This window comes from Scleropages formosus, chromosome 24, assembly GCF_900964775.1.
Source record: "Scleropages formosus chromosome 24, fSclFor1.1, whole genome shotgun sequence".
Lineage (NCBI taxonomy): Eukaryota > Metazoa > Chordata > Actinopteri > Osteoglossiformes > Osteoglossidae > Scleropages > Scleropages formosus.
In genome coordinates, this window is record NC_041829.1 from 18,860,844 (window position 1) to 18,888,127 (window position 27,284).

Consider the following 27,284-nt stretch of genomic DNA (forward strand, 5'->3'; position numbering starts at 1 on the left):
AAGGGCGGTGTGAGCTTCTCCACACTCCTCCAGTGCTGTGTCACGTCTGTGGAGGAGGACTACTGTGTCTCTCCATCATTTGCTTTTGAGTCAAACCAAAAAAGGAAACGCTGTACCCTCAGGGACCTTTAAACCTGAATTTTTGGAATCGCTGACCACTTTAACAGGGTGGTGTCTCTTATCACTGTGATTAAAAAATCACTTCCTTGTAGTACTTACTCTTTTTTTGCTGAGAAGTTATTCTTGCTTCTCTGATTTTTGTGCCAGCAACTCTGATTGTTGTTCAGAAGCTGTTGTTATAATGACCTGATACCATCAGTGCTGGAAAAGAAATTAAACTATTATTACTATGGTCATTACTTTGCTGCTTAAGCAGTTTTTATTCAAAGCAAATAATTGCACTCAAGAAGTTTGTGTCAAGGGTGTTGCAGGAGGAGAGATTTCCCTCTGGTTAGAAACTCAACATAAAAATCTTTTTTTCCACACCGGATGTGGATGTTGAGATAAATGTAGGAATAGTCAGTGCCCAGATACAGTGCTACTTGAAAGTATGTCTGTATCCCCTATAGGGATGGTTATCGTTTCTCTATAAAAACTTATAGAATTTAAATCTTAAAATGAATAAATGACTGTGATTTGCACCCCTGACTTTACTTAGCTACTCGATTTAACCAGTTCAACTTGGATCTCACTTAAATAACCATTTCGTGGTAAAACTAAGGGACACAGGGGCTGCACACACTTTCCAGCAACACAAATGTAGCACATGGTGATGGACCACCTTACAAAATGGGGTAACATTAATGGAATGTTGGCAAAAAATAGCTCATGCCTTAGATGTGCCTCCTCTAGGAAATGACTAAGGATACATTTTGGAGTCCTTTTCTGGAGCCCTACAGCAGGAACCCCCGTGCAAGTGTGAGCGATGCAGCCATGCGGTCGTCACGCCCTGCCGCTGTGTCGGAACATGCTTAGCTATCTGTCTACAGCCTTGTAACCTGAGTGTCTCCAGCATTCTTCATTTTTTCCAGAAAGCAACCAAAGGAAAATGGTCCGAAGTTAAATTATTACATTAACTTGCTCAAAATGTTCCTTTCTGTAAGCAAATCATAGCTACCGTATTCATGTTATGGGCAGCATTGTTGATATGAGTGTTTTGTAGCGTACGGCATTGTAATCCTTTTCTTTTATTCTACTTGTAACCCGACACTGAAAAATCTGCCAGTCTTCCGGATAAATACGAGTAAAATCCTTGTATGACTGCAAAACTGAATTGTTAGCACTGCTGTGTTTTTGTAAATTGTTGATACACGTAACAGCAAACACTATAATAAAAAGTCATACGTAGGAAGTTATACGTTTTTAGAGAAACGTCAGCTCGGCCCAGCTCATGTGGCGATCACTTTTTTGGGTTATTTATGGGTCTGAGCATTTTCCACATGATGAAAGGAAGACACACATATGGTTTCAATCTGGAAATTGTGACAGACCCAGGTTTTCCAAGGCTTCACAACTACCACAGCCCACGGCATTCTGGTTCCTTTTTTCCCCTTTTGGTTAAAACAAAGCAGTTGGGTATTTTTAGACATACTTGGGGAATATCACTTAAAATGCTTTTCACGGTGGAAATGAAACATTGCTATGTCCTGTACATTGTTGCAATGTACAATGGCAGCTTCTGAAATGCCCCGTCCCTTTGCGTCTCTCGGTAGACGGAGTGAGGGAGGCGGTCCGCAGCATCAACGAGTAATTCTTGGGCACTTTAACATTGGTGCGAATGGAGGGGGCCACTGACTCACACACTGCCCGAAATCTCTTGGTATTTCGTAACCTAGCAACAAAAAAAACTTCTGGTTTGCTTATGTTACCGCTGCTCACAGCAGCGCTAGAATTAACTTTTTCATTGATAATATCGCAATAAAAGGGAGGATTGTCATTCTAAATAATAGGATACATCTTATGGCGTATCAGAAGAATATCTTGTGTAATTATAAAGGGAAAAGGCGTAAAAGGGAAAAAAGGGTCTATCTGTAGTGATTATAGCAGTCAGTTGGAATTTAGGAATAGTTACATTAGATGTGTGTGAAAGTGCCATCAACAGTATCACTACAATTGCTGTTAAAAATGTGACAATGACCAGTGACTGTTATTTCCACAGCGGTGTGTCTCCCTAGAAAACATAGGTGAGACAAGTCCCTGTTGTAACTTGCTCGGCCAAACTATTTTGACAGAAGTGTCTTTACTGAAAAGACCAGTGTAACCTGCTGAGGGTGAAGCAGCTGGGTTGGAAACACACCCGTTTGCAGGGTTTCCCTGCTGCACATCTCTCTGTGGCTTCTCATTTTCCAGACACTTTTCTCCAAAGCAACTTATAATGTTAAACTATTTTAGTATTATTTACCTGTTCATACAGCTGGGTCATTTTACCGGAACGATTTAGGGTAAGTACCTTGCTCAAGGGTACTACAGCTGGAGGTGGGATTCAAACCGAGAGCCTTCGGATTCAAAGACAACAGCTCTAACCACTGAGCTGCCCCCTCATCTCTGTACTGGATGCCCATTGCTCCTCCTCCCGCTCAGCTTCCTCACTGAAAACAACTTTTTTTTTTATTTTTATTTTTAAAAATCTCAGTTCTGCTTTTCCTCCTGCTGCCTTTGCACCTGAAGGATCAACTTTTGAATCCAGCCTCCTGCTGCAGTACTTACCCTAAATTGCTCCAGTAAAATTACCCAGCTGTATAAATGAGTAAAGCATTCTATTTTATATAACTCAGCATTGTAAGTTGCTTTTGGGAAAAGCATCAGCTAAACAAATTGAAGTCCAGGAGTTGTACTTGATCTTGGATCTTTGGAGCTGTTTCTGAGCTATTGGTCTTAATTTTTAAAAATAAATAAAACTTTCTTCTTGGCAATTTTGATTTATATGTGATTGTTGCTATTAATCCTTATTTTAAGCACTCTAACTGCTTTTTGGCAGGACTCTATACAGAAATAAACTGGATGTACTTATTTGGAATAGCTCATGAGTGTGTGCATAGGATGTTATGATTTCTTGAAGTCAACTGAAGAAGAGGAAGTGACCATTTAGTGTATCACTGGATCACTGTGTTGACAAGTGTGATATGAAATGTGTTTATAAAAATAAAACTATAACCCATAGGAATGTTAAGCACAGGGACACATTACTGCAGAGATGGGGAACCTTATTTCTACTGAAAAGAGCATAAAAAACATCCCTGGTTTTTCACAGGGTGGCAATGAACACAGTTGTACTGCAGTGAAAACAGGAAAAAAGAAACAAAGCAGGAGCAGAGCCACTTGTGGGTGCGTGACTCATAAAATCCTTGCCCGGATCTTGCAGTCGAGTTTCTCAGGGACTTGTTCCTTGAGAAGACTCGCCTCCCAGTCGTCATAGTTGCCAGTTACTAGCTGTGAATGAGGGTTCAAAGCAAGAAGTAAAGTCCATAAAAAGTTCACCAGAGGGATTTTCCTCACGGTTTCTAGAGCATGAGTATGAGAGTATGTCCAAGCATTTATGTCTCTTGATGTTTACTGGGCCGCATTTCAGGCTGATGCTGTAATGTACACAGCGATGTCTACTTTATTATTGTATTCACATTTAGCTCATGCTTTTCTCCTGTTATGTTACAATTATTTACCCTTTATTTACTGGAACAATTTAGGGTTAGTACCTTATTTAAGGGTACTACAGCCAGAGGTAGGGATCGAGCCTGCAACCTTTAGATCCAAAAGGAGTAGCTCTAACCCCTATACTACTGGCTCTCTATTATTATTTATTTATTTATTTTTTTTTGGCCTTTCTGCAGGGAGGTACACAGCTGTGCATGCTGCATTTGCACACTAAAAAAACCACTGCATTGCACTGGTAACAATGGATGTACCAATATTACAGAGCTGCCTGGAAGTATGAGAAGACAGAGAAGTGCACGATGATTGTGACCTCTGCACAAATTTTGGGATCAAAATACTTTTATAATGTAAATGACATGCTCCGTGTCGCTTGCTTAGAATTGTATACATTTAACATTTGAGAAAGAAGCTGCAGTGGGTTGTTACGGTGTACAGCGTGTTCAGATATCGCTGTTTGGTTTTGTTCACGCAGAATGAGTTGCAGTGGTGTAGAGTTTCCCGTAGACCAGGAGTACGCTGGGCTATTCTGCCTAGAAGTTGTTAAACTTGTCTGATCCACCCACAGGTCCTCAGCGTGGCCTAGGCTCTTGGTACACGCTGGGAGTGCCATGCCTGGATTGGGCTTTACACTCTCCGAGTACAGCGAATACACACTGTGCGAATACGAAACCATACACAAAAAATGTGTCAAATTGAAATGTCTTGTCTTGGAAATAAGTTTCTCCCCTTTTATCAGCCACTACTCCGGCATTGTATTTGCTTGCTTGTGTATCTTAATATTTTTTTAAAAAAATGGTAGGAGGGTATCAGGATTTGTCTATCCTGTGTCTTATGCACCTACTTGAACCTCGCTGCAGCAGGTGGTGGGTAACAAACTAGATTTACCCGAGTCACATGTCTGCAGCTATGTCTCTTTCTCTTAATGTAATGCATAAATTGTACTTTTGCTGAGATGTACGTCGCCTTGGACAAAAGCGTCTGCTAAATGAATAAGTGTAAATGTAAATGCTCAGGCCATTCTGACCAACAAAGTGTTTTGAAGTGAAAAGCTCCCGTGAAACATGCTTGTAAGTACAGTTCTCAGTGGGTTATTCTACTTTCCAACATTAAAAATGAACCTGCTGCAGAAATGGGTCAAGTACTATAAACCACTTTGGGTAAAGACGTCTAATAACAATAATAATTATTAATAATTTGCTCCAGTTTTGGACTTATTAAAAAGTCCTATTGAACCTGTTTCGGAGGCTTTTTACTTTATGTTTTGAATATGTTTCCATGCAAACTTTGTATAGGGGTTGTGGTTGCGCCGACACAATAGCGTGTTTGTGTCAGTAACAACTCACTGTCTCATTTTCACTCCTGCTATCATAGTATCCCAAAAGCAGACATACATTGTCACAGTTCAATGGTAAAATTAGGCGACGCTGCTTTGACTATAGTCCTAGATACACATTGCTGGGCTGCACACTTTGACGTAAATGCTTTGTTTTCTATTCCCTCGTCTACATATTTAAATGTCTGAGAAATATATTGGGGGAAGTGGCTACGAGCTGCAAAGTATCTCATTACGGTGAGTCAGCCTGAAGGTGTGGTTCTTGGATCTCCGGCAGGTGTTTGCAATGGTGGAGGCAAGTTACGATATGCAGGTCCTTGGCCAGAACTTCATTGTCATCTCCGGTGTGCTGCTGCAGCCTAAAGTTGTTTAGAGTCCTTGACACCTTCTTTTTTTTCCGGGGAATATTTACTTCATCCCCCTCAGAGGGCCCACCTTAGTCCTCATTGTTAGCGGTTGTCTTCGCCCAGCTCTTGCTGCTTTGGTGCTCTAGTGCAAGCTATCTACCCTTGTACTAAAAATGACTCTGCTGTACGAATGGATAAATAAGAACCTTCACACTGGAAGATGCTTTAGAGAAAGAGTCACCCAATTAAAAGATAATGTACATGTTTGGGTTAAACTAAATCTTTGCTAGAATGTTGAGTAACATGCTCTAATGTCGTGGTACAGAGTCTGTGGTTCTGCTTGGCGCTGGGAGGGGTGTTTGCTCTGGGACCTGGTTTCCTGTGCCCCATGACTGCAGCCTTATCACAGTCTCTCTCCCTGTGCCTCGGATTCCCCGCCCTGCTCCTACTCTGCTTCTGCAGTCCTGCACCCATCACTGGGTGTAATTGCCGCCACGCTGGGGCGTTCCTTCTGCTGCCGGACTGGGTCGACATCCAAGCCGTGTTGGCTTCCTCGCTCTTTTGTCTGAGCCTTGTGTGTGGCGAAGGGAGTGGCTGCGCCGCTCTAGAAGGCAAGGGCACGGCAAACAGAGGCTCCGCTTCTCAGTGCTGTACACCGCGGTAACATCCCAGGAAAGAGTTAAAGCTCATACAAACAGCCCTGCGCCAGAAGCAGAAGGGATATTTAACAAGAGCAAAGAAAGGGGGATTTAAACAAGTCAGACTTGCTGTCCAGACAGTTGTACTTCACCTCTGAGAAGGGAGCATGCACTGTAAGGACAGGAGCAGTTACACCCTAAAACAAAGGATTGTACTTTAATTCCTACAGTGAGATGTGCTACTGTGTAAATGAGTATATTTCACAAACTCTTCTCAATTCTGTCGCTTTGAATGAATGTCACTTAAGGAATAATGTAAAAAAGGAAAAATACACTGGGTGAAGCCGTGGTCAAATAAAAAATTAAGTGTCAAGTGTACTTTGAAGGCAGGGGCGCGGCTCAGGTGTTGTCTTTATCGTACACTTGCCATGTAATTTTATTTACTGTGATGCAAAATGCAGTACAGTGTAATGATGCTGTAAGACAGTTATGTACCTTTCCTATGCCTTCCACATTGTACTTACTCATTCTAATGGTAGTTCATTGGTTGCACAACACTTTAGCAAGACTGTACATTCTCACTTGGACTTAGCAGTTGGGTAATAGGGCAAGTTTTCCATGAAATAAAACCACAGGTTTCTCCATGGTATATCCTCTTTTCTTTTGATGGATGCATCTTCTCTTGCGTCATAAGCATATGCACTCAACTGTTTGACTTGTCATCTTTATAGTCAATAAATGTGTCGCAATCACTTGCCTACCGATGCATTTTAATAAACACTTTTCAGAAATTTACAGCTGGGTAATTTACTGTAACAATGAGGGTTCAGTACTTCTCACAGGGGTACAAGTGCAGGTCTTTTAAAGGTGTACTGGCAGGAAGTGGAACGTCCACGTTTGAGCACTTCCACACGTCGTTGCTCATACTTATACTGACACTGTGTTTTCTCGGTATGCAATCTTTCGGAGTCAAATTTATGTAAACTGATAAAGGTATTTGAAATTCAAAAGAGGGGGGAAGAAAAGGACCGAAAGACATCCATGCAAGACCTAAGGTTACGTCTTTGTTTTGTAGGCCTATTGGATCAGCAAAGGTCTCGCTGAAAGATCTTGCAAGTGGACAAGTCAAGTCCTTCCCTTCAAGGAATTTACCTCTCCTCAATGAAAAAAATCAGGACATTGGAGTAAGTTCAGCCTCATTTCAGGGGTCTGTGATGCGTTTGTATGGAGACCTCCTCGCTGCGTCCACAGCAGAAATTAAACTTCTCCAAATTGCTTGTCATACATGTGGTCCTTCACTGCTGAGCCTTCTCTTTATTGCCAGAAATATTACTGTCCATACAGGACGTTAGTAATTTTACATTGCAGTCTTTTATCCCAGAAGAGCAGAAGTGCAATTCCTGGGTTAGTTCAACACAACCCCAATAAAAAAAGCGATATACACACACGCTTGCTGAAGCCGCTTGTCCCAAGCGGGGTCTCAGCGAACTGGAGCCTAACCTGGCAGCACAGGGTGCAAGGCTGGAGTGGGGGGGGGGACTCATCCAGGACGGGACGCCAGTCTGCTGCAAGGCACCCCAAGCAGGACTCGAACCAAAAGCAAAATAATATTTTGATATTTCTACATCTAGTTGGTAATACAGCAGGGAACAGATTTTTTAAACATCCTTTACTCAAAGTATATTTGTACATTTATTCATTTAGCTGACACTTTTCTCCAAAGAAACTTATAACGTTAAGGTTCCAATTCTTCACCCCTTTATACAGCTGGGTAAATTTTAGTGAAGCAATTTTGTTAGGGTTAGTACTTTCCTCAAGGGTACTACAGCCAGAGGTGGGGGTCAAACCTGCAACCTTTGGATCCAAAGGCAGTAGCTGTAACACTACACTACAAGCTGTAGCTAATAAATATTTATGTTTTTCCAGCATGTATCTAAAGAACTGATGCAAAGTACACACACCATAAGTATAAATACATAAAATAAATACTACATAAATACTTTGTGGATATTATAAGTATGTAATAAAACATACCCTAATCATTAGGTTCAGGAAGTTTGCAGTCGGGGGGGTTTAGACAGTACACCTCAATAAGTGGGATGAATCCATCACATAACTTACTGTTTGATTGACTACGACAATTAAGAGGCGAGGTAAATCAAACACCAGCATATACCATGGTCTTCGCACCTTAGCATTAACTCTCACACACACACCCTGTCTGAAACCACTTGTTCCAGCAAACCAGAGCCCAACCTGGCAACACAGGGCTGGAGGGGGGAGGGGACACACCCAGGGCAGGATGCCAGTCCATTGCAAGGCACCCAAAATGGGACCCGAACCCCAGATCCACCAGACAGTGGACACAGGCCAAACCCGCTGCACCACCATACCCCCGTTTAGTGTTAACTTTATTACATTATTCATTGGGGGGGGGTTACATTTTCAGGCTCAGCATAAACAATGTGCAACACTACAGAAAAATAGTACTTTAGTACAAGGTTGTTACATTTACTCATTTAACTGGTTTTTCCCAAGGAAATTACACTGTTCAACTACTTACAGTTATTTACCCATTTATATAGCAGGGTAATTTTATTGGTACAATTGGGGGTAAGTACCTTGCACACAGGTACTACAGCTGGAGGTGAGAGTTGAACCTATAACCTTTGAGGGCCAGTGATAGCAGGTCTGACTGCCACAGTTACAGCTTTTGTAGACTGTGGGAGGAGGAGAGGATGTGTAGAAGACTTGAATGCCTTAATTGATTAATTGAGAATAATTGGGAATATGTGTCTCTCCAGGCCACAATCAATCTGGTCATTGACTATGAACCACCAGCAAACTCTTCACCAAACTACAGTGATCAACAAGACGGTGACACTGCAGCCACTGGTAGGGGATGCTCCTCATTTGGTTGGGGTTTTCAGTCTGTCATTTCACGTGAAACCGTTTCTAGAAAGAGAGATGTCGCAACAAATTGCTTTATAAAAAAACCAGAAGTACGGTGGATAAGGAGGTAGAAATACAATGGAAGGGTATACACTCTACCGTGGCTTGATGCACAAGTAAAGCTACACATGACTGATGGTGCTCATGAGCCATGTGATGATTAATATGAATTTATCAAAGTCGACTTTTATTGTCATTCCCACAATATGTTCAGGACATACATAGGAGTGAAATAGTGTGTGGTAGGAAAAAGGAATATTGTCACACAAACAGATAACTCAGTCAATCACTCGAGTTGCAGAAGACTTCATTTATTCATGCTCGCACGGGTGAGCCTTCTGGGGAAGTTCACACCAAGGCAGGGAAGCAGGCAGATGTTTATGCACACAGGGGTGCTGCTGTTACGTTCACCCCAAGCTTGTCTTATAGGCGTAGACACAAAAAACATTCTTCATCACAACATACCAGTTACGTTCAGTCACGTACGTCGGTCCTCATTTCAGACACTCTAACCCTATTTTAAGCACACGTGCCCTTAACCGAAAACCGTTGCGATCTCACCCTTAGGGCGTTCTCGTACAAGCACATGCTTCCTTCTCTTATAGGAACAGACTTCATACACACAACGGTTCAAACCGTGTACAAAGTTCACATGATTACTGCACAACAACTTCATGTATTACAGAATAGAATAAGTAAACAAAATTTCATTCCACACGTGTTTCTCCTGAACCCCGGTATGAACACAGAGGACAATATATACTACTACTGTGACAGTGCTAGTAATACCACTACACTGTATTAATACTATATGTACAGTTACTATTTCTACTGCAGTGGCTGCAATACTAATAGTACAATGCTAGTAACATTAGAGCTGGTGTTTTAGTAATAATGTTAATACATTTACATGTATTTATTTATCAGACACTTTTCTCCAAAGCGACTTCCAATGAACTCTATGTAGTGTTATCAGCCCACGCACCGTATTCACCGTGATGACAAGCACCACTAGATACGCTACTTACACTGGGTCACTCATCCATACATCAGTGGAACACACACACTCTCTCTGTCACTCACACACTATGATGGAACCTAAACAGCATGTCTTTGGACTGTGGGAGGAAACCCTCACAGACACAGGGAGAACATGCAAACTGCACACAGACTGAGCGGGGATTGAATCCATATCCTCTTGCACCACCCAGGTGCTGTGAGACAGCAGCGCTACTCACTGTACCACCGTGCTGCCCTATAATGTTATATCTGTTATATTTTTTTTCACGTTTCACAAATAAGTTGAAGTTTATCATCAAATGTCAGTGTTTGAAAACTGAGATGTATAAAAAGCAGCACTAATATGGAAAATGTTGGTGTTTCAGCAGAGTGGGCATAATTCCCATCCCTGATAACACTGTCATCGTTAATATTGCTTTCCTTTGTGGGTATGCAGTTAGAATAATGATATCCGCATGCTGCTCCCTTAACACTTCATAGCTATCAAACTACCGCGGTATGAGGGGTATGGGCAGCCTGTGATGTGAATGTACACAGGAAACCTGGAAGCAGCGTTCCTGTAAAGAACCAGGGTATGAAGGTAGTCTTTGATGTGACTGTGGTCATAACGGGAGCTGCATCTTGCACTTTAGCTCTCAGTTTTGGGAGCAGTAAGGAAAAAGAAGCTGGGGCTTCCAAAAGAGCTCATTGAAATAAAGACCAGGGAGGTGACTTTATCCATGTTTACTTCCACTGACACCATCGCACTTGTGTCCTCCTGTCCTCTTGATGAGCACAGGGCACAAAAATGCAGTTGTGCGCGACAGAGGGGTGGAAATACTGATGGTTTTCGACTAAAGATCTAGGGACCTTCCGGAAGCCTCTTGTGACTGGATTCTAGGGAACACGACTGTGTTTTTCCAGCAGTGCTGTTGGCCTGGGAATGTGGATATATGGTAAATGATTATGGATATGTAAATACTTCTAACCTTTCGAAAGGAAACAGTTTTTGCAAGGATGTATTTTCATTTGAATCTACAACATGGTAAGACGAAGGATTTTATTTGGGTAAAATAAATTCTTCAGTAATTGCAGTAGAGTTTTATGAATAGGAGAAAAAACAGTACGATGTCATTTGAGATATGATTTTTGTACTCAGATAGCACCTCTGATAATCGTATCATAGTGCGGTATCGACAAAAATGTTGTTTGGCTCAAATTATATGTGTATATATACGTATAATTTAAAGATTACACGCATATATATATAATATTTTTTTTTAATTTATGGAGACCTTTTCTGTCTTACAATGCCGGTGAGTGCAACTCAGCTGTTAGTAAAGGCGAATGAACTTTGTGGGCGGGACCTGTTGTTCCAGGAGGGGATGGAGGTGATGAGGGGGATGAAACCATGCCTGATGGAGGCCATGGGGGGTCCCCTGGGGCAGGTGAAGCTGGGGCCTCGAACCAGAGGATGATGCGCAAGAACAGAAAAAGGCAACGGCCTTTAGCGAACAAACCTCAGGATTTTCAGGTGACTTCTAATTCTGGACTTGGCGCTGATTGCTGAACTCACCTGTGGTCTGGACTGTGAAACGAGCGGCCGTACTGCAGCTGGAAGTCGGTTAGCGCACGCTGACTCCCGAACACCTCCGTACCTCTTTGCAATCGTCTAGATCCGTGTCCGAATTATCGAGGCCCGTCAGCTGCCGGGGAACAACATCAAGCCGGTTGTGAAGGTGAACGTCTGTGGACAGACACACAGGACGAGGATCAAGAGAGGAAATAATCCTTTCTATGATGAGGTAAAGCGAATATTTACACAGTTTGACTAAATTCTTCTTCTTCTTTTATTAAAACTCATCTAACTTTTGTTTTTAACTATAAAAGCTTTGCAGTCATTTCCATTATGGTGTGACGAGTGCAGTTCCTTTGCTCCAGTGTTCCCTCTTCATTATTCCACAGCTCATTGAAGTTCTGCTGACCTTTCTTTAAAACAGATTTTCTTTTACAACGTCCACATGCTGCCATCAGAGCTCTTTGATGAACACATCAGCATTCGGGTAAGCGGATGTGTTTCCGTGTGCTGCACACGCTGTGACGGATTAACGTGCAAAAAAAGCATAATGTGAAACGCAGCAAATCGTAACGCAAAACGTGTCTGAAATCGTTCGCCACAAATGTATTTTGCCTGGGTTCCGAACTCATTTCTTGTAACCTGGGCGCTGAATCCTGGGTTCGTTTTGGTGCATGTTGGGACAAAGACGCTGCCCGTCGATGTGTGCCATCGCCTACTTTAGCGCTTACATCACCACTCAATTCTCCCACTGTACAGGTGTATGACTCCTTCTCGCTGCGAGCCGACAGCCTCATGGGGGAGTTCAAGGTAGTTCATCCTTTTCTAATTCAACTCCCCGTCATTCGCAACTTGGTACAGCTGAAGTGGTAGCTCATAATAGACACACAACCCTATACTACAAAAGTCTAACCAGGCTGGATTTCCCAGGTTTTTAGCCAAATATTTTGTACATTCCAATGGTTTTTTTTCTCTCTCCCCTTTGCTTTTGCCTTGCTCCTTGTAGCTGGATGTCGGCTACATCTACGATGAACCAGGTGAGTCAGCTCACAGTACCACACTTTCGTGATGTACTGTTGTGCCCCGACTTCACCTGACTAGTCTATTCCACGTGTGTACCCTGCAAGCTCATGCCATCATGCGGAAATGGCTGCTCCTGAATGACCCCGATGACGCCAGCATGGGTGCGAAAGGATACCTCAAAGTCAGCCTGTTTATTGTGGGAACAGGAGACGAACCTCCGGTAATGTCTCCGTAGTGGGCCGCTACGTCTGATATGTCTTGCGTCCAAAAACTCGGAAGAGTTTCAACTCATTAATCAATCATTTATTGGCTGTCTTTCTTGGTAGGTGGAGAACAGGGAGCGCAGGGAAGACCAGGATGATATCGAAAGCAATTTGCTTTTGCCGGCTGGAGTGACATTGCGATGGGTCACTTTGACCTTGAAAGTGTTCCGGGCCGAGGACATTCCACAGAGTACGCTGCTTTCGTTCTTACCCTCAGCATTGCTGTCGATAACCATGCAGGCTTCGTCACAAAGAGCCTCTGTATTCACCGGCAGTATGGACTCGCATGAATCGGTTCTGGGATGTTGTGGAAATGATTAGCATTTTTATCTTGCTGCCGCTGGTGTAACCTGCATGTTTGTTTATTCTCAGTGGACGACGCCTTTTCCCAGACTGTCAAGGAAGTTTTTGGTGGGGAAGGTGACAGGAAAAATCTCGTAGATCCATTTATGGAAGTCCAGTTTGCAGGCAAAAAGGTATCCGGTTTCCTGAGATTTGTCTTTCATGTGCATCTCTTAGCAGTGTACTAGCGCCTTGTTAACTTCGTTATGTCCGAGTGTTGAAATGCTCTGTTTTTTAGCTGCGTACCAAAATAATTGAGAAAAATGCAAACCCGGAATGGAACCAGCTGCTCAACCTTCAAGTCAAGGTAAAGGGGGAGGGAATGTGGTACCAGATATTGTCTGTTTATTCCACTGTATTAATTGACTGACTAGGAATTTTATGGCTGGTGATGAAGAACACAGTCCTGACGTGGACAGCTTAATAGTTTTTCGTCCATTCTGCAGTTCCCATCTGTGTGCGAGCGGCTCAAACTCATAGTGTTCGATTGGTAAGTTTTTGAGACTCGTTTTTATTTTATTTATTTATTTAAAGAGACTTCCTGCATAATTCGTTGATTTCAAAGGCCTGTTTTCTTACAGTGTCCTCAGTGAGGAAAACTAAGTGTACTTATAAGCTGTCATAGCAAATGTTATGATAAATGAAAAAAGCTGACGAGCAAGAACGGGTTGGCATATTTCTGTGTAAATTAGGAAAAAATGAACTTTTTTTTGCACTTCTGAAAGGAAGCAAGAGCAGTTGCAGAATGGCATGTCGTAAAGTGATTGTGTTATTGTGCCCTTCAAGTCAACAGCACTGATTCGTTCTTGTGAAGAAAGGAGGGAGAGCTACGTAGAGCAATGCAGTGTGTTGTGCTCTGCACGTGTCCGGCCCTGTGTCGTGGTACGCTGCAGTTTTTAAGGGGGTCACTTATCTGTAACAGCTGGAAGCATAATGGTTAGAGCTTCTGCCTTTGGACCCAAAGGCTGCAGGTTTGATCCCCACCTCCAGCTGTAGTACCCTTGAGCATGGTATTTACCCTAAATTGCTCCTGTAAAGTTACCCTGCTGTAAAAATGGGTAAATAATTGTAAGTAGACTGACATTGTATAAATGTAAATGTGTCTTCAGGACTAATTAACGCAGTTCATCGTTCATCCTTTCAAGCTGGATGTTAAACTGTTGCTCATCCCTGCACCGGTGCAGCTGTTTGGCTGGTGCTTCCGTGGCGTCTTGGCCAAGTGACGCTCTGTGATTTGTGCAAGGGATCTGGTGCAGGCTGCGGTCAGGGTCTGGCCCCAGGCTGGGACATTCCTGAGCACGCGAGTCAGCCAGAGCTGACCCTGTGCTCACCAGGAGGACCCTGCAGACAGGGCCTCAGCCAACCTCCCACTTTAAGGGACTGCCGCGGAGCACGCCGAGGGGAAAGGTTATGTTCACTGTTGATAAATCTACCTCGAGTTCTCCTGCGTCTCAAGTCTCACGTGTCTGACTGTGTCGTGTTCTTTGTGAAGGGATCGGCTGACAAGGAACGACGTGGTTGGAACAACTTATTTAGACCTAACTAAAATAGCGTCCTCTGGTGGTGAGGTTGAAGGTGAGTGCCTCCCCCAACCCCCGCCCCAAGTTCTTAAATGGCATCTGAAAAAACTATTATGCTTACAAAGTGTCTTAAATGGCCAGTAATTCTTAAAAAACAGTGCAGAAATTCTGTGTAATTGTGGCTTTTTAAAAATTTTTTTTTGCTGCTGTCTTTTTTGCTCTTGTATAATCTCATATCAGTTATGCCCAAAAGGCAAAATTAAAATGCAAGCCAGTTTCTATAGCACAGTGTATACATCACTAAATTTACATATTGCATACGAATCAGGGTTCTCACTGCCTTACGTATTTATGTTGTCTCTTTCTTTTGAATAGACTTTCAGTCAGCTCATGGGGCTTCTCCAGCACTTGAAGGTTCTTAAGTGGTTGATTATCTTACTGTGAACATTATCCAGTGTTGATATCCACACACAGTTAAACTACAAACTCAACCTGTTGTGACCACATCATCTTGGGTTCCACTACTCAGTTCCTGTTCCTGATCCAAATAAAGTTAATGAAAGTACCAAAAGTCCCAGTGGAAGACATGCTTTGGGCCTTCAGTCCTCATTAGCAGGCTTTAATTAAACCTTGGAGTGATTTCAGCACTGGATAAATATGCAGGGTTTGCAGGAGCTCGCAGCCCTGTTCACTCATTTGCATAGCCATTTGGGTCCAGTAGCATTGTAGTTCCTTTAAACGAAATGCCTACAGGTACATGTAAGTCTTTCATATAAAAAAAAAGAATAAATTACCAGATTTGAAATTGGAATTATTTTTAAGAAATGCAAAGGAGGCAAATAAACTCTATATAAGGACTCAGTGCCTTGACATTCAAATGGTTAAAGCAAACACATCTGCATGTCTCCTGAAAATAACCTTTTCTAACCCTTAACCTTTTCCCTTTGCTCGCCGACATATTTTAGGCATGTGAATAACTCTCTAAAAATGAAGGAATGCACGTGCAACCGATACACATTTCCTTAACAGAAGACTGCTTTTGTGTCTTGTTTGTTGTGTCAACCCAGCTCTGTAGTCTGTAGTTTAGTGACCCATTGTTCAAAACTTTTTTTTGTGTGTGTGTGTGCGCGAGAGAGAGAGAGAGAGAGACTGCTGGCATTGATGTGCTCAAGCAAACTGAGATTCCCTTGTAAGGAGGAGAAAAAATGAACTTTTTTTCCCCTCTGTACAGTAGGTTAGTGGACATAATTAGATTTGATAACCTGCTATAACGTAGAATCTGTACTCATGTGCTTGTAACTAACCTCGTCTAGATGCCCTTAGATTAAACTAACTTTAAAGCGTAGACCTGTCAAGAAGTGATCTCTCTCATGGACTCCAAAGATCAAAATGGTATTGCTGTGTTCATTACTTATTGATTACTCTTGCTGTCACACAAGTACAACATTTGTTATGGGTTTTTTAGGTAAAACTGGGGAGTCAGAGGTGGGATTTCTACCTGCCTTTGGTCCTTGCTACATTAACTTGTATGGGAGCCCCAGAGAATTCACAGGTCTTCCAGACCCATACGATGATCTCAATTATGGAAAGGTATGTGTATGTAAATCTGTACATTTTTTGTGATCCTAAGTGCAGCATCGTAAATACTTTAGTTTTCTGTACTGATTGCAATGTGTACCCTGCATTATCTTTAATGCACCCTCATTAAAAATAAATCTTGTGTGTTGAAAAACAGTGGTAAATACAGCTTAACTAGCATTGCACAGTTGCGCATAATTTTGGTAAGATATAATATCTCAGCTGTGAAATGGAATCGACTTACTCCTGATCTTTTGTATATGACCTAGAGAGGAATTTGATTAAAATGCTTAAGTCTGACATTTTTGTAGGGAGAAGGTGTTGCCTACAGAGGAAGAGTTCTGGTTGAACTGTCAACTAAACTTGATGAGAAGGTGGACAAGAATGTGGACAATATTCCAAATGATGACATTTTGGTGGCTCAGGTACATTAAGGAGATGCTTGCTCACCTGTGAATGCACTTCACAGCCATTCTTTGTGCTTTGCTCAAATGCCTCCGTGAAGCTAAATATGTATTTTCTCTCTATTTCCAATGGAATGTATCTCTCATCAGTATGTGACTGTTCTTCTGCTGGGCTTCTTTACGGTACACAGAAGTACCAGCGGCGGAGGAAGTACTGCTTGTGTGCAGTGTTCCACAGCGCCACCATGCTGCAGGAGACTGGAGAGCCCATGCAGTTTGAGGTCAGCATTGGCAACTATGGCAACAAGTTGGACACGACCTGCAAACCGCTGGCATCCACCACCCAGTACAGTTGTGCTGTGTTTGACGGTGAGAGCTGGTACTGTTTCAGCATGATAGAATCCTCCACTCATCTGAGCCACATTCCAGGCTATTCTCATTTTAAGGTCCTTTTACAGATATAAAGTAAGACTTTGATGAAGTAAGAAGTAGAATACAACTCCAGGGAATACAGTTGCTTATTTATTGTACATTCTGTTCAGCTTATATATAACTTTTTTTTTTCTCCTTGTTTTATAGGTAATCAATACTACTACCTTCCCTGGGCCAACACAAAGCCAGTTGTCGTTCTGACATCTTTTTGGGAGGACATAAGTCATCGTTTAGGTGCCGTGAACATCCTTCTATATATTGTCGAGCGACTGGTAAGAGAACATGTTGGTGAGAACTGTTCTGTATTGAAAGGAGCTTTGAACTTGTTTAAGGTTGAAAATAGTTATTCAACTTCAAGTAGTTCTTTTACAGCATGTTTTGCTTTGTGCCTTCAGCAATCTAACATCACTTCCTTGAAGACCGCCATGCTGGCGAAGGTCCCAGAAACTCGCCTGGCCGAGATTTGGCTCAAATTGATCAACCAAATCATTGAAGACCTCAGCAGGTACGATAAAGTTGTAATATTCACTGAGGTACAACAAAGTTATGGTGAAAAGCTCAGTCCTTTTCTGCTCGCGCCAGCTTGAAGATGCCGGACCTGGAAGGGATGCAGAACCTGACACTGCTAGATATTCAGATCAAGAAACTGCGCGATAGCACGATCGTGGCCATTCGGGAGGCGGCTAGGTACATGTTGGAGAACGCAACCGATGTCAAGACCACTCTGTCGGACATTGAGGACTGGCTGGAAAGGCTAAATCAGCTGGCTGAGGAGGTCCGAGGCAGACTTTTAACTGAAATTAACATGTGTGCAAGTCTAGAAACAGAAACGGACTAGAAGATAACTGACCTTTTCATCTGTGCCGGCAGCCCCAGAACAGCATGCCAGATGTGATCGTCTGGATGCTCAGAGGAGAGAAGAGGGTGGCTTATGCAAGAATCCCAGCCAACAAGGTGCTGTACTCCACGTACTCCGAACAAGCCTGTGGGCAGTTCTGCGGCAAGACCCAGACCATCTTGATGCAGGTATTGTGCAGTTCAGGTCTTGAGACGCACTGGCTTTTCTTCTGCTGGAAACATCTGCAGGAGCTCAGTGGAAATAACTTGCAGTGATGTCTTTCTGCAGTACCCAATGGACAAGAATCAAGGGCTGAAAGTTCCAGTTCAAATCCGAGTCAATATGTGGTTGGGTCTTTCTGCACATGAAAAGAAGTTCAACAGCTTTGCAGAGGGGACGTTCAGTGTTTTCGCGGAAATGGTAATTGTAACAGCACAATATACAGCGTATGAGTCAGAAAATATCTGATGCACAAATGATTTGGAATGTTATTTATTCCTGTATTAGAGGAACTGACAGTACGGTATAAAGGGATAACCCCCTCCCCCCCCGTTCCTTGAACAGTATGAAAACCAAGCACAAGTGTTTGGGAAGTGGGGCACCACTGGACTGGTAGGGCGGCATAAGTTCTCCGATGTGACTGGGAAGCTGAAGCTGAAACAGGAATACTTCCTTCCCCCTAGTGGATGGGAGTGGGACAAAGAGTGGTTTGTGGATCCAGAGAAGGGGTGAGCATTTTATTTCAAGGTTTAATCCAGTAACGACACTTGTTTTTGAAGCACAACTTTTAATGTTTTGGGGCACCCAGTGAGAAAGTTCAGAAATTCTGAAGTTTTCCTTGCCATTGCTTGCTTAGTATGTGCCACCTAGCAGTCCACTCCCTAGGCACAATAGGAGGAAGTGGAGCACATTTGGCATTCTGCCTGATAGCGCCAGCTGCTGGTGTGCTTGTTTACGTTCGTTGCCGTTTAATTAGTCCACCGTCCGCAATGCGCTCCAAACACTACAATGTGTTTGGCCTCAGTCTGGCAGGAGTGGTGGTGTGTTTCCCGCCCTGCCGTCTGGAAGTGGAAGGGGGGGTCGTTGGGTCACATGCTGCCATGTCTCTGCCCGAGCCAGACTGCTGACTGAGGCTGATGCGGGGCATTTCGAGTTCACAGACGAGGTCTACCAGAACGAGACCCGCTTCCCTGGAGGGGAATGGAAGCCTGCTGCAGAGCCGTACACGGACGTGGTGAGCGGAGCGTACCTGGTGACCATAATCCATGCAAGATGGGCCAATTATCTTAGTGTATCAGACTGCTAATAAACTCAGTGATATCTGAAAAAGTGAAGTATTAAAAAGTGAGTGTGTTTTCAGAATTCAGGAAAGTCTTGGCCGCTTTGATCGCGGATGAGGAAGTGCCGAAAGCTGAATGGCAACGTTCTGGGTCATGTTTTACAGAATGGAGAGAAAGCCCCAAGTCTTGCTGAGATTGAGTGCCCCCGTGGCTGGAAATGGCAGGATGATTGGACTGTCGACATAAATAGGGCTGTGGATGAGAAAGGTGCTCAGTTATTTATACGTTCACATCATGATTCAAAATGTAGTTTTTTTTTTTCTCTCTGAATCATTCTTGAAGATTTTATTAATGCTCTGTAGGCTGGGAGTACGGGGTCACCATTCCACCAAACGACAAGCCCTGTTCCTGGGTATCGGCAGAGAAGATGTACCACGTTCACCGCCGGAAGAGAATGATCCGGCCGCGTAAGAAGGTTGCAGATGCTGGAGCAGCAGCAGAGGTGGGGAGAAGTTCCTACTTTGATGTGATTTTAAAGCTAGATTTTTGTGTAAAAGGTGCTCCGATGAAGTACGCAGCTGGTGTCTTTTCTTGTTTGCCCACTTGTCCATTTCTTTACAGAAGAGAGACCAAGGTGACCCGGAGGGCTGGGAGTACTCTTCTCTGATAGGGTGGAAGTTTCACCGAAAGGAGCGCTCCTCCGACACGTTCCGCCGCAGACGCTGGAGGAGGAGGATGGCCCCTGCAGACCGCCTTGGAGCATCTGCCATCTTTAAACTGGAAGGGGCAGTGGTGAGCAATTCACGGCAGCTCAGTCCCTTAAATATTTGTCTTTTGAGGAAATGCAGTCATGTCCATGTACAAGCAATAATATTTTAATGGATTTTGTTGCTGACTTTAATTTGACTTTTGGCGGTGTTTGAGCATAAAGGTCTCAACAGGTAACATATACCATGCTGCTTGAAAGTATGTGAAGCCCTTATGCGCTTTAGTTTTACCACGAAACGGTTCTTTAATGAGATTCGGTGTTTCTCATGTGACGTAATAGGTGTGTAATGACCAATTCCATATGTTGCTTTAGAGGAAATCGTGTGTGTAGTAGAAACACACAAGTAGTGCAGCTGTGAAAATAAGTGAAGCCCAAGTTGAACTGGTTACACCGAGTAGGTAGAGTCAGGGGTGGAAATCAAAGTCATTTATTCATTTTATACATTTAATATTTTATACAAGAATAATGACCATCCCTGTAGGATTCACAAACTTTCAAGCAGCACTGTAACACAAAGGGCGTGTAATACATTGCAGTTAAGGACATTGACATGGATTCCAAAAGTGGGCAGTTAGTTACAGGGAAGAGTGAAGCGTTCGGTCTGAATCTCACCAGTAAAAAAAAAAAAAAAAAAAAAAAAAAAATCTAGCTCTGTAAATGTATGAAACTTATTCACTTGGGACTTAGTCAGAGAAGCAGGTTCTCCGAGATGGGGTGACAGCAGACCCATTTGTCCTGGGCCTCACCTCACCAAGGGGTCTCACCTCAGCCAAGGGTCCATTACTGAATAATGTATAAACTAGTCAAGCCAAAGTAGCAAAAGTTAAATAAATTTATACCGTCATGCATTCTACACGAATGACATGACGTTCTTAACATTCATGTATTTACTCCTCTTCCTGAACAATGAATGGGCTTCACAATGTGAACTGGCCCATCTGAGCTCTGAGGTCCTGCACAGAACCACAAGCTGACAACAGTATATATTTCTGCTTTTCAGGGAATCGATGAAGACGCCAAAGACTCCAAAACAGATGCTTCGAAGATGTTTGGGGCGAACACTCCCACTGTTTCTTGCTCCTTCGACAGTGAGTTTCTGCTCTCTGCTGATTGTAGTTCTAGTGTTTCCGTAATAAAGAGGTCATGCCGCTCACCGGCACTGGCCTGCAGGGGCTTCTCTGTATTCCAGACACTTCCAGCCATTTCTGTAGCGCTGTACACACAAAAGGCAGGGCAGATTGTGCCGTTAAGATTTTTGTACAAATATGTCACGTCTGGCTTTCGGAATGGGCTTTCGGAATGACGAGATGTTGTCTTTCCAGGATCCTACATGTACCATCTTAGGGTTTACATTTACCAGGCCAGAAGCCTTCTTGCTATGGACAAAGACAGTTTTTCAGGTAAAACCATTTGCATTTAAAAATGTTTATTTACCTGTCTGTAATGTGGTGAATTGCATTTTGTTTTAGTAAAATGTTTATAGTTTTTCTGGTGGGTGTAACGATAAGTATGGAACGTATAAGAAAATATAATGGTTATTTAGATTGATCTGAATCCTGTCTATAGTCCATTTACTGCTGGAAATAACTGTTTCCATCACTCCTGACAGATCCATATGCCCATGTGTCCTTCTTGCACATGAGCAAAACTACAGAGATCATCAAATCCACTTTGAACCCAACGTGGGATCAGACCCTCATCTTCCAAAACTTAGAGATCTATGGGGAACCACAGGCTCTTGCTCATAACCCGCCCAGCATCATCCTGGAGTTCTTTGACAGTGACCAAGTGGTAGGTCCTTCTAAGTTCAGCATGAGATCAGTCAGAGTGACAGGGGTCTGCATGAGACTCACAACGATCTCCAGAAAGAGAGCAGAGCTGCACTCTAGGGCTCGGAAGTAATTTGAATTCAGGCTGGAAACAATTGCTTGGCCATAAATAGAAACAACTGATCTACACTAGGAAGTGCTTCTAGGATGATGATGATGATGATGATTTGACTCCTGTGCTGTAGTTTCTGGATGTGTAGCATAAGTGAGGGACCTTTCCATGCCTGTGCTCTAGGGTAAAGATGAGTCGTTGGGTCGCAGCATGTTCCTTCCCATGGTGAAGCTGAACCCCAGTACCGCGGTTTCCCCCAAACTGCTCTGGTATCCCATCACCAAGAAGGGCAAGGATGCAGGGGAGGTGCTCCTGGCTGCAGAGATCATTCTGAAGGACAAGGCAAGTCATGGTCCCCAGTGTCCGTCATGGGCTCGGACATCAGGTTGTTTTTCATCAGGTAAAATGTGGGGTGGGGGAGGCACTTGAAGGTAAGCTAACAACTGCCTGCGTTTTCCATTTTTTTCTAAACTGTAGGGAAGTGAGACGGAGCTTCCCATTATCCCTCCCAAAAGGGGTGAGAACCTTTATATGGTTCCACAGGGGATCCGGCCTGTGGTGCAGCTCACAGCCATTGAGGTAAAGCATGTATTCCTTGCTGCTGTCAGGGAGTATGTAGAGCAGATTGCACCTGAAGAATTCACATCATGTGTTCCACATCAGTAGGTAAACAAGATGATGTGGCCGATGCAAAATTGCCCCCCCCCCCCGTTCTTTTTGTGGCCCAGATACTGGCCTGGGGTTTACGCAACATGAAGACCTACCAGCTGACGCCGGTCAATTCGCCCAGCCTGGTGGTGGAGTGTGGAGGGGAGATCGTCCAGTCGGCCGTCATCAGGAACATAAAGAAGAACCCCAATTTCCCGGGATCTGTCCTCTTTCTAAAAGTGGTAGGGAACCTGTCAGCACAAAAAGTACAAAAATCACTTTTTTGCAAACATTACGTTGTTCACCTAAAAACTGTGTAGATTTAAATGTCTTGCGGTTTTACTGAAGATCTAAGGAAATTTTTGCCATTCTAGGTTCCTTAATCCTGGATGCTAACATTAGCTTGCAAGCTGTTTGCAGTTCAGTGTGATTCCCAAGTTATTGTAATACTCCTGAAGAAATCCATTTCTGGTATATTTCCAGCTGTCTGGAACGTTGCTGTATGAATAATTACATGTTGTATACGAAGATAAAGTAAGAAGCTTTAGAAGAGTTTTCTCTTCTGCTAAATGTAGTGGTTTGGGAGGAGTGTCACCTGGTTTTAAAAGCACGTTGTGTACAATGTTCCTCAGCTACTTCCCAAGGAGGAGATGTACACGCCTCCCATCGTGCTCAAAGTGATCGACCACAGGCCCTTCGGGAGGAAGCCAGTCGTGGGACAGTGCACCATTGACTCTTTGGAAGAGTACCGCTGTGATCCCTATATGACCCAGGCTGATGTGGCCATGACCTCAAAAGGTACTGGACTGCAACCTCGTGGTGAAACTGAACAGTCCATTCGGATCCTAAACTGCAGCTGATATGCATAAATATTTATTTCAGGACCAATGCCTTATTTTAAATTGAAATAGAGGTAAAGTTATTTTTATTTATTTAAAGTGGCTTTGATGGCTGCTGCTCCTCCGCACACCATCATCGATATGGAAGACAGGAGGTCGCTGCTTGAAGCCCAGGTACTCGACTAATTTCTAAGACCTTGACAAAGTCATTATGCTCTAATGCTGCATGTCAGATTTGTGTTTAAGTTTTGAAAAAGTGTTTAATTGTAGTGCTGTCAATGATGAATGTGGCACTGGCCTGCTTTTGTTAACGTGAAGGAAATGTGTTGCGTAAAGCGCTGGAGCCCCTGGGGAGAGCTCTTTCCCATCCTGGTGAAGGTAGCCCTTTTCACAGTGAACATTTTGACTTGCAGTTTGCATACAGTATGTCTGCGGCTATCGGCAAAATGGTCTCCCCAGCTGCCCAACTTGTATGTATTGTCGAGAGTCAGAAGTGTGCTCCAGGTCTCTCTGTTGATCAGGCTTTTGTTTCTCCCTTTTTTCTCTTCTTAAGACGGATCATGGGCTTAAACGTGCTACAGGAGTAAGTATGCTGTTCAAAGTCAAATCCAATTTAAAAGAAAAAAAAAAACCTTAATACATTTAATCCTTATATTTTGCTAACCCTGATTTGACCAAAGAGAACATGAGGGTTTCAAACGGACTTCCTGTTAGATCTGGTGTTGGGCAGGACTTGATTGGAATCTATTCATGTTAAGGTGTTGTTTCTTTTCAGTTGTCATCACTGTAATCCACACTCATCCCTTCAACTCTGGTGCATGTCCAAAACGATCGTAGTGTGGTATATTTTGTAGTAGGATTATGATCATAAGTTAACTTGTATTTCTGGGCCGTAAAGTTATTTGTGACAAAAGCTTAAAGAATGTGTGTCTGCTGGAGTTGAAGAACACACACTCATGAAGTGGTGTAGACTGGTGTGGGCACTGGGATATGCTGGGTTTGAATTAAAAATCCATAGTCCATTTGAAGCCCTTAATAAACTCTCATGTTGACAGAAAATGACTAAATAATGACTTGGACTTCATACAAAACCTGTCAGCTGCCGTGCTTTTGTTGTATTACTGAAATTATGTGCACAAGTCAAAAAGTAAACACGTTTACCTGTAATACAGAAAGTCAGCAAACCGCTTTTCTAGTTTAGTTAAACACTTTTCTTGCTATGCTCCACACTGTTATAATGGAGCTGAAAATACTTGAATAAAATGCAAAATCTGTGAGACATCCTGTATTACTGAGCACGCGTTTGGCCGCTGCAATAGGTGGAGCTTTCAGTGACTTTACCTCCTATATCTCTGTACAATGAAGTCTACCAAATTTGACACAAACAAATGATACCGGGGAAACCTATGCTGTACTTTACTACTTCTTAGCATCCTGGAATCATTCTTTTTATTTTTCTCCCATGGCTGCAACAGAATCTCACTTGGATGTAGCGGAGTGTAAAGAAATGATGAATAAATATAATAAAAAAATAAAGAAGCGATGATAAATATGATCTGGAATAGAAATGGTTCACGATCACACACACTGTACCAATAGGAGGCACAGTATGCAATAATTGCTTTTTTTTTGTGACTGCCTGATTTTTGAATCTGCAGCTTCAATGGGGTAAATCACTGGCCATATTTGTAATTAATGCTCCCTTAGTAAATATTTTCCCACAATTGATGGTGCTCTTTCCATATCGGTTTCCTTGAGTTGTAATTTTGCTTTGGTCGCTAATTAAGTTTCGTTTTCTATTTTCATCCACCCAATATTTGGATTTCCATTAACAGACAGCTGAAAAGGTGAGAATCATCTTGACAGCATATCTTGTATTTATTGTTTAATGATGACATTGGCCTGAGACTGTGGAGATAAATTTCCCCTTCAATTGTAGGAGAAAGATACTATTGACTGGTGGAGTAAATTCCACGCTTCCCTTGGGGAACATGAGAAGTGTGGCCCATATCTGAAGAAGGGTTATGATACCCTCAAGGTGAGTTTTCATAACATGGTATGATGCACATGTTGATGTTTAAACTGCTGAGATACTTGTCAGGGGTATGTGTGAAATAAAAAAAAATCTGAGCTTGGCAGAAGATGCAAATGCACGGCTCCAGTAAAATTACACAAGAATTTCTTATAAATTACAGGTTGTTCACAAACCATCACTAACTGTTTTAAACTACAGTTAAGATACATATTTAAATAGTTCCACAAATAAAAAATCTAGAGCTCTCTTTGTGCAAAAATCACATGTTCTGACTATGGCACAGGTCAATTACATTGACAGGTGGTAACTGCAAGGTTTACTGCAAGGCTTACTATCTTTTCAGATCTACGAGTGTGAACTTGAGAATATGCCCGAGTTCCAGGGACTCACTGACTTCTGTAACACATTCAAACTGCAAAGAGGCAAGAATGAAGATGATGATGACGATCCAGCAGTAGTTGGGGAGTTCAAGGTGTGACACTCATTTTTAACTGAGGCAACACATCCAGTAGTGCCATAGGTTGGCGAATCCCAGTGTATGCGTTTTGTTTATTTATTTGTTTGTTTCTTTGTTTGTTTGTTTATGTGGGGTTCGGTGGCGCAGCGGGCTTGACCGGGTCCTGCTCTCCGGTGGGTCTGGGGTTCGAGTCCTGCTTGCGGTGTCTTGTGGCAGACTGGCATCCTGTCCTGGGTGTGTCCCCTCCCCCTTCAGCCTTGCACCCTGTATTGCTGGGTTAGGCTCCGGTTCATCGCAACCCTGTCTGGGACAAGCAGCTTCAGATGGTGTGTGTGTGTGTGTGTGTGTGTGTGTGTGTGTGTGTGTGTTTATTTATTTATTTATTGTATGAAAAAAGTTGTAATCCCAAACAACACAATAACAATTGTGCAGGACAGGACAAGAAGTGTAACAGTTGTGCAGTATTATTCCGGCCAGTGCGTTGTGTGATGACTTCTGTTTCTGTCTTTGTTCATTTGGAAAACACTGCGTTTCATTCATCTATTTGTTCATCTACGTATACCTTCTTCCCCCCCTCTTTCATACATCTTTGTGTATTTGCCGTTTGTGGGGCGGCACGGTGGCACAGCGAGTAGCGCTGCTGTCTCACAGTGCCTGGGTGGTGAGAGAGGACATGGGTTCGATCCCCACTCAGTCTGTGTGTAGTTTGCATGTTCTTGGGGTGCTCTGGTTTCCTCCCACACTCCAAAGTAATGCTGTTCAGGTTCCCCATAGTGTGTGTGTTCCACTGATGTATGGATGAGTGACCCATTGTAAGTAGCGTATCTAGCAGTGAATAAGGTGTGTGGGCTGATAACACTACATAGAGTTCATTGGAAGTTGCTTTGGAGAAAATCGTCTGCTAAATAAATAAATGTAATATGTCGTTTTCCTTGAAGGGTAGAGCTGCTATGATGCAAAACAAATTTCGGTGAAACTGTGTTGTATAAGCAAGACAAATATCAGGCCTTTGACTAATTAACTGAGCTATGGAGATGTATGTAAATATACATATATTCCCCTGTGATGTTCGCAGGGCTCATTCAGAGTCTACCCCCTGTCGGACGACCCCAACGTTCCTGCACCTCCAAGGCAGTTCCGAGAACTTCCTGACAGTGGGCCGCAGGAGTGCGTAGTGAGGATCTACATCATCCGAGGACTGGACCTGCAGCCCAAGGACAACAATGGCCTGGTGAGTGGGTTCGGTGAGGAACTTTGGTAAAGCTCAGCCCTAAGTGCAATCATGTGTTCAGGTATTAAAGCTTTTCTCCTTTAACAGTGTGACCCTTACATTAAAATCTCCCTGGGAAAGAAGACCATCGAAGACCGCGATCACTACTGTCCCAATACCCTGAACCCAGTGTTTGGAAGGTGATGAGACTGGTTGCGCCGGCTGAAATTCTATGAAAGCAAGAAATCTCTTTTAACTCTCCTTTTGTT

The 27,284-nt window shown here is 43.0% G+C and overlaps 1 protein-coding gene across 3 annotated transcripts in view; it reads left to right on the top strand.

Moving 5' to 3' along the window:
* The window catches only part of myofl (myoferlin like), a 32,385-nt gene that overhangs the window by 1,765 nt on the left and 3,336 nt on the right, over window positions 1-27,284 (top strand). Inside the window, exons 4-44 of one of the 3 annotated variants that reach the window (XM_018761155.2) lie at window positions 7,045-7,153; window positions 8,774-8,864; window positions 11,300-11,454; window positions 11,597-11,725; window positions 11,921-11,983; window positions 12,256-12,306; window positions 12,503-12,533; window positions 12,624-12,739; window positions 12,846-12,972; window positions 13,155-13,258; window positions 13,363-13,431; window positions 13,571-13,614; window positions 14,617-14,699; window positions 15,020-15,058; window positions 16,110-16,234; window positions 16,534-16,647; window positions 16,818-16,995; window positions 17,206-17,330; window positions 17,454-17,563; window positions 17,641-17,833; window positions 17,929-18,084; window positions 18,185-18,316; window positions 18,461-18,624; window positions 19,016-19,130; window positions 19,341-19,443; window positions 19,539-19,678; window positions 19,798-19,968; window positions 20,946-21,033; window positions 21,268-21,345; window positions 21,555-21,736; window positions 22,010-22,168; window positions 22,304-22,405; window positions 22,555-22,716; window positions 23,107-23,272; window positions 23,414-23,487; window positions 23,867-23,896; window positions 25,149-25,160; window positions 25,253-25,351; window positions 25,692-25,820; window positions 26,881-27,036; window positions 27,124-27,215. In XM_018761155.2, coding sequence (XP_018616671.1) covers window positions 7,045-7,153; window positions 8,774-8,864; window positions 11,300-11,454; window positions 11,597-11,725; window positions 11,921-11,983; window positions 12,256-12,306; window positions 12,503-12,533; window positions 12,624-12,739; window positions 12,846-12,972; window positions 13,155-13,258; window positions 13,363-13,431; window positions 13,571-13,614; window positions 14,617-14,699; window positions 15,020-15,058; window positions 16,110-16,234; window positions 16,534-16,647; window positions 16,818-16,995; window positions 17,206-17,330; window positions 17,454-17,563; window positions 17,641-17,833; window positions 17,929-18,084; window positions 18,185-18,316; window positions 18,461-18,624; window positions 19,016-19,130; window positions 19,341-19,443; window positions 19,539-19,678; window positions 19,798-19,968; window positions 20,946-21,033; window positions 21,268-21,345; window positions 21,555-21,736; window positions 22,010-22,168; window positions 22,304-22,405; window positions 22,555-22,716; window positions 23,107-23,272; window positions 23,414-23,487; window positions 23,867-23,896; window positions 25,149-25,160; window positions 25,253-25,351; window positions 25,692-25,820; window positions 26,881-27,036; window positions 27,124-27,215 — 4,566 coding nt within the window. The remainder of the gene's footprint in view (window positions 1-7,044; window positions 7,154-8,773; window positions 8,865-11,299; window positions 11,455-11,596; window positions 11,726-11,920; window positions 11,984-12,255; window positions 12,307-12,502; window positions 12,534-12,623; window positions 12,740-12,845; window positions 12,973-13,154; window positions 13,259-13,362; window positions 13,432-13,570; window positions 13,615-14,616; window positions 14,700-15,019; window positions 15,059-16,109; window positions 16,235-16,533; window positions 16,648-16,817; window positions 16,996-17,205; window positions 17,331-17,453; window positions 17,564-17,640; window positions 17,834-17,928; window positions 18,085-18,184; window positions 18,317-18,460; window positions 18,625-19,015; window positions 19,131-19,340; window positions 19,444-19,538; window positions 19,679-19,797; window positions 19,969-20,945; window positions 21,034-21,267; window positions 21,346-21,554; window positions 21,737-22,009; window positions 22,169-22,303; window positions 22,406-22,554; window positions 22,717-23,106; window positions 23,273-23,413; window positions 23,488-23,866; window positions 23,897-25,148; window positions 25,161-25,252; window positions 25,352-25,691; window positions 25,821-26,880; window positions 27,037-27,123; window positions 27,216-27,284) is intronic. The other 2 variants (XM_018761156.2, XM_018761158.2) reach the window with 2 other exon arrangements.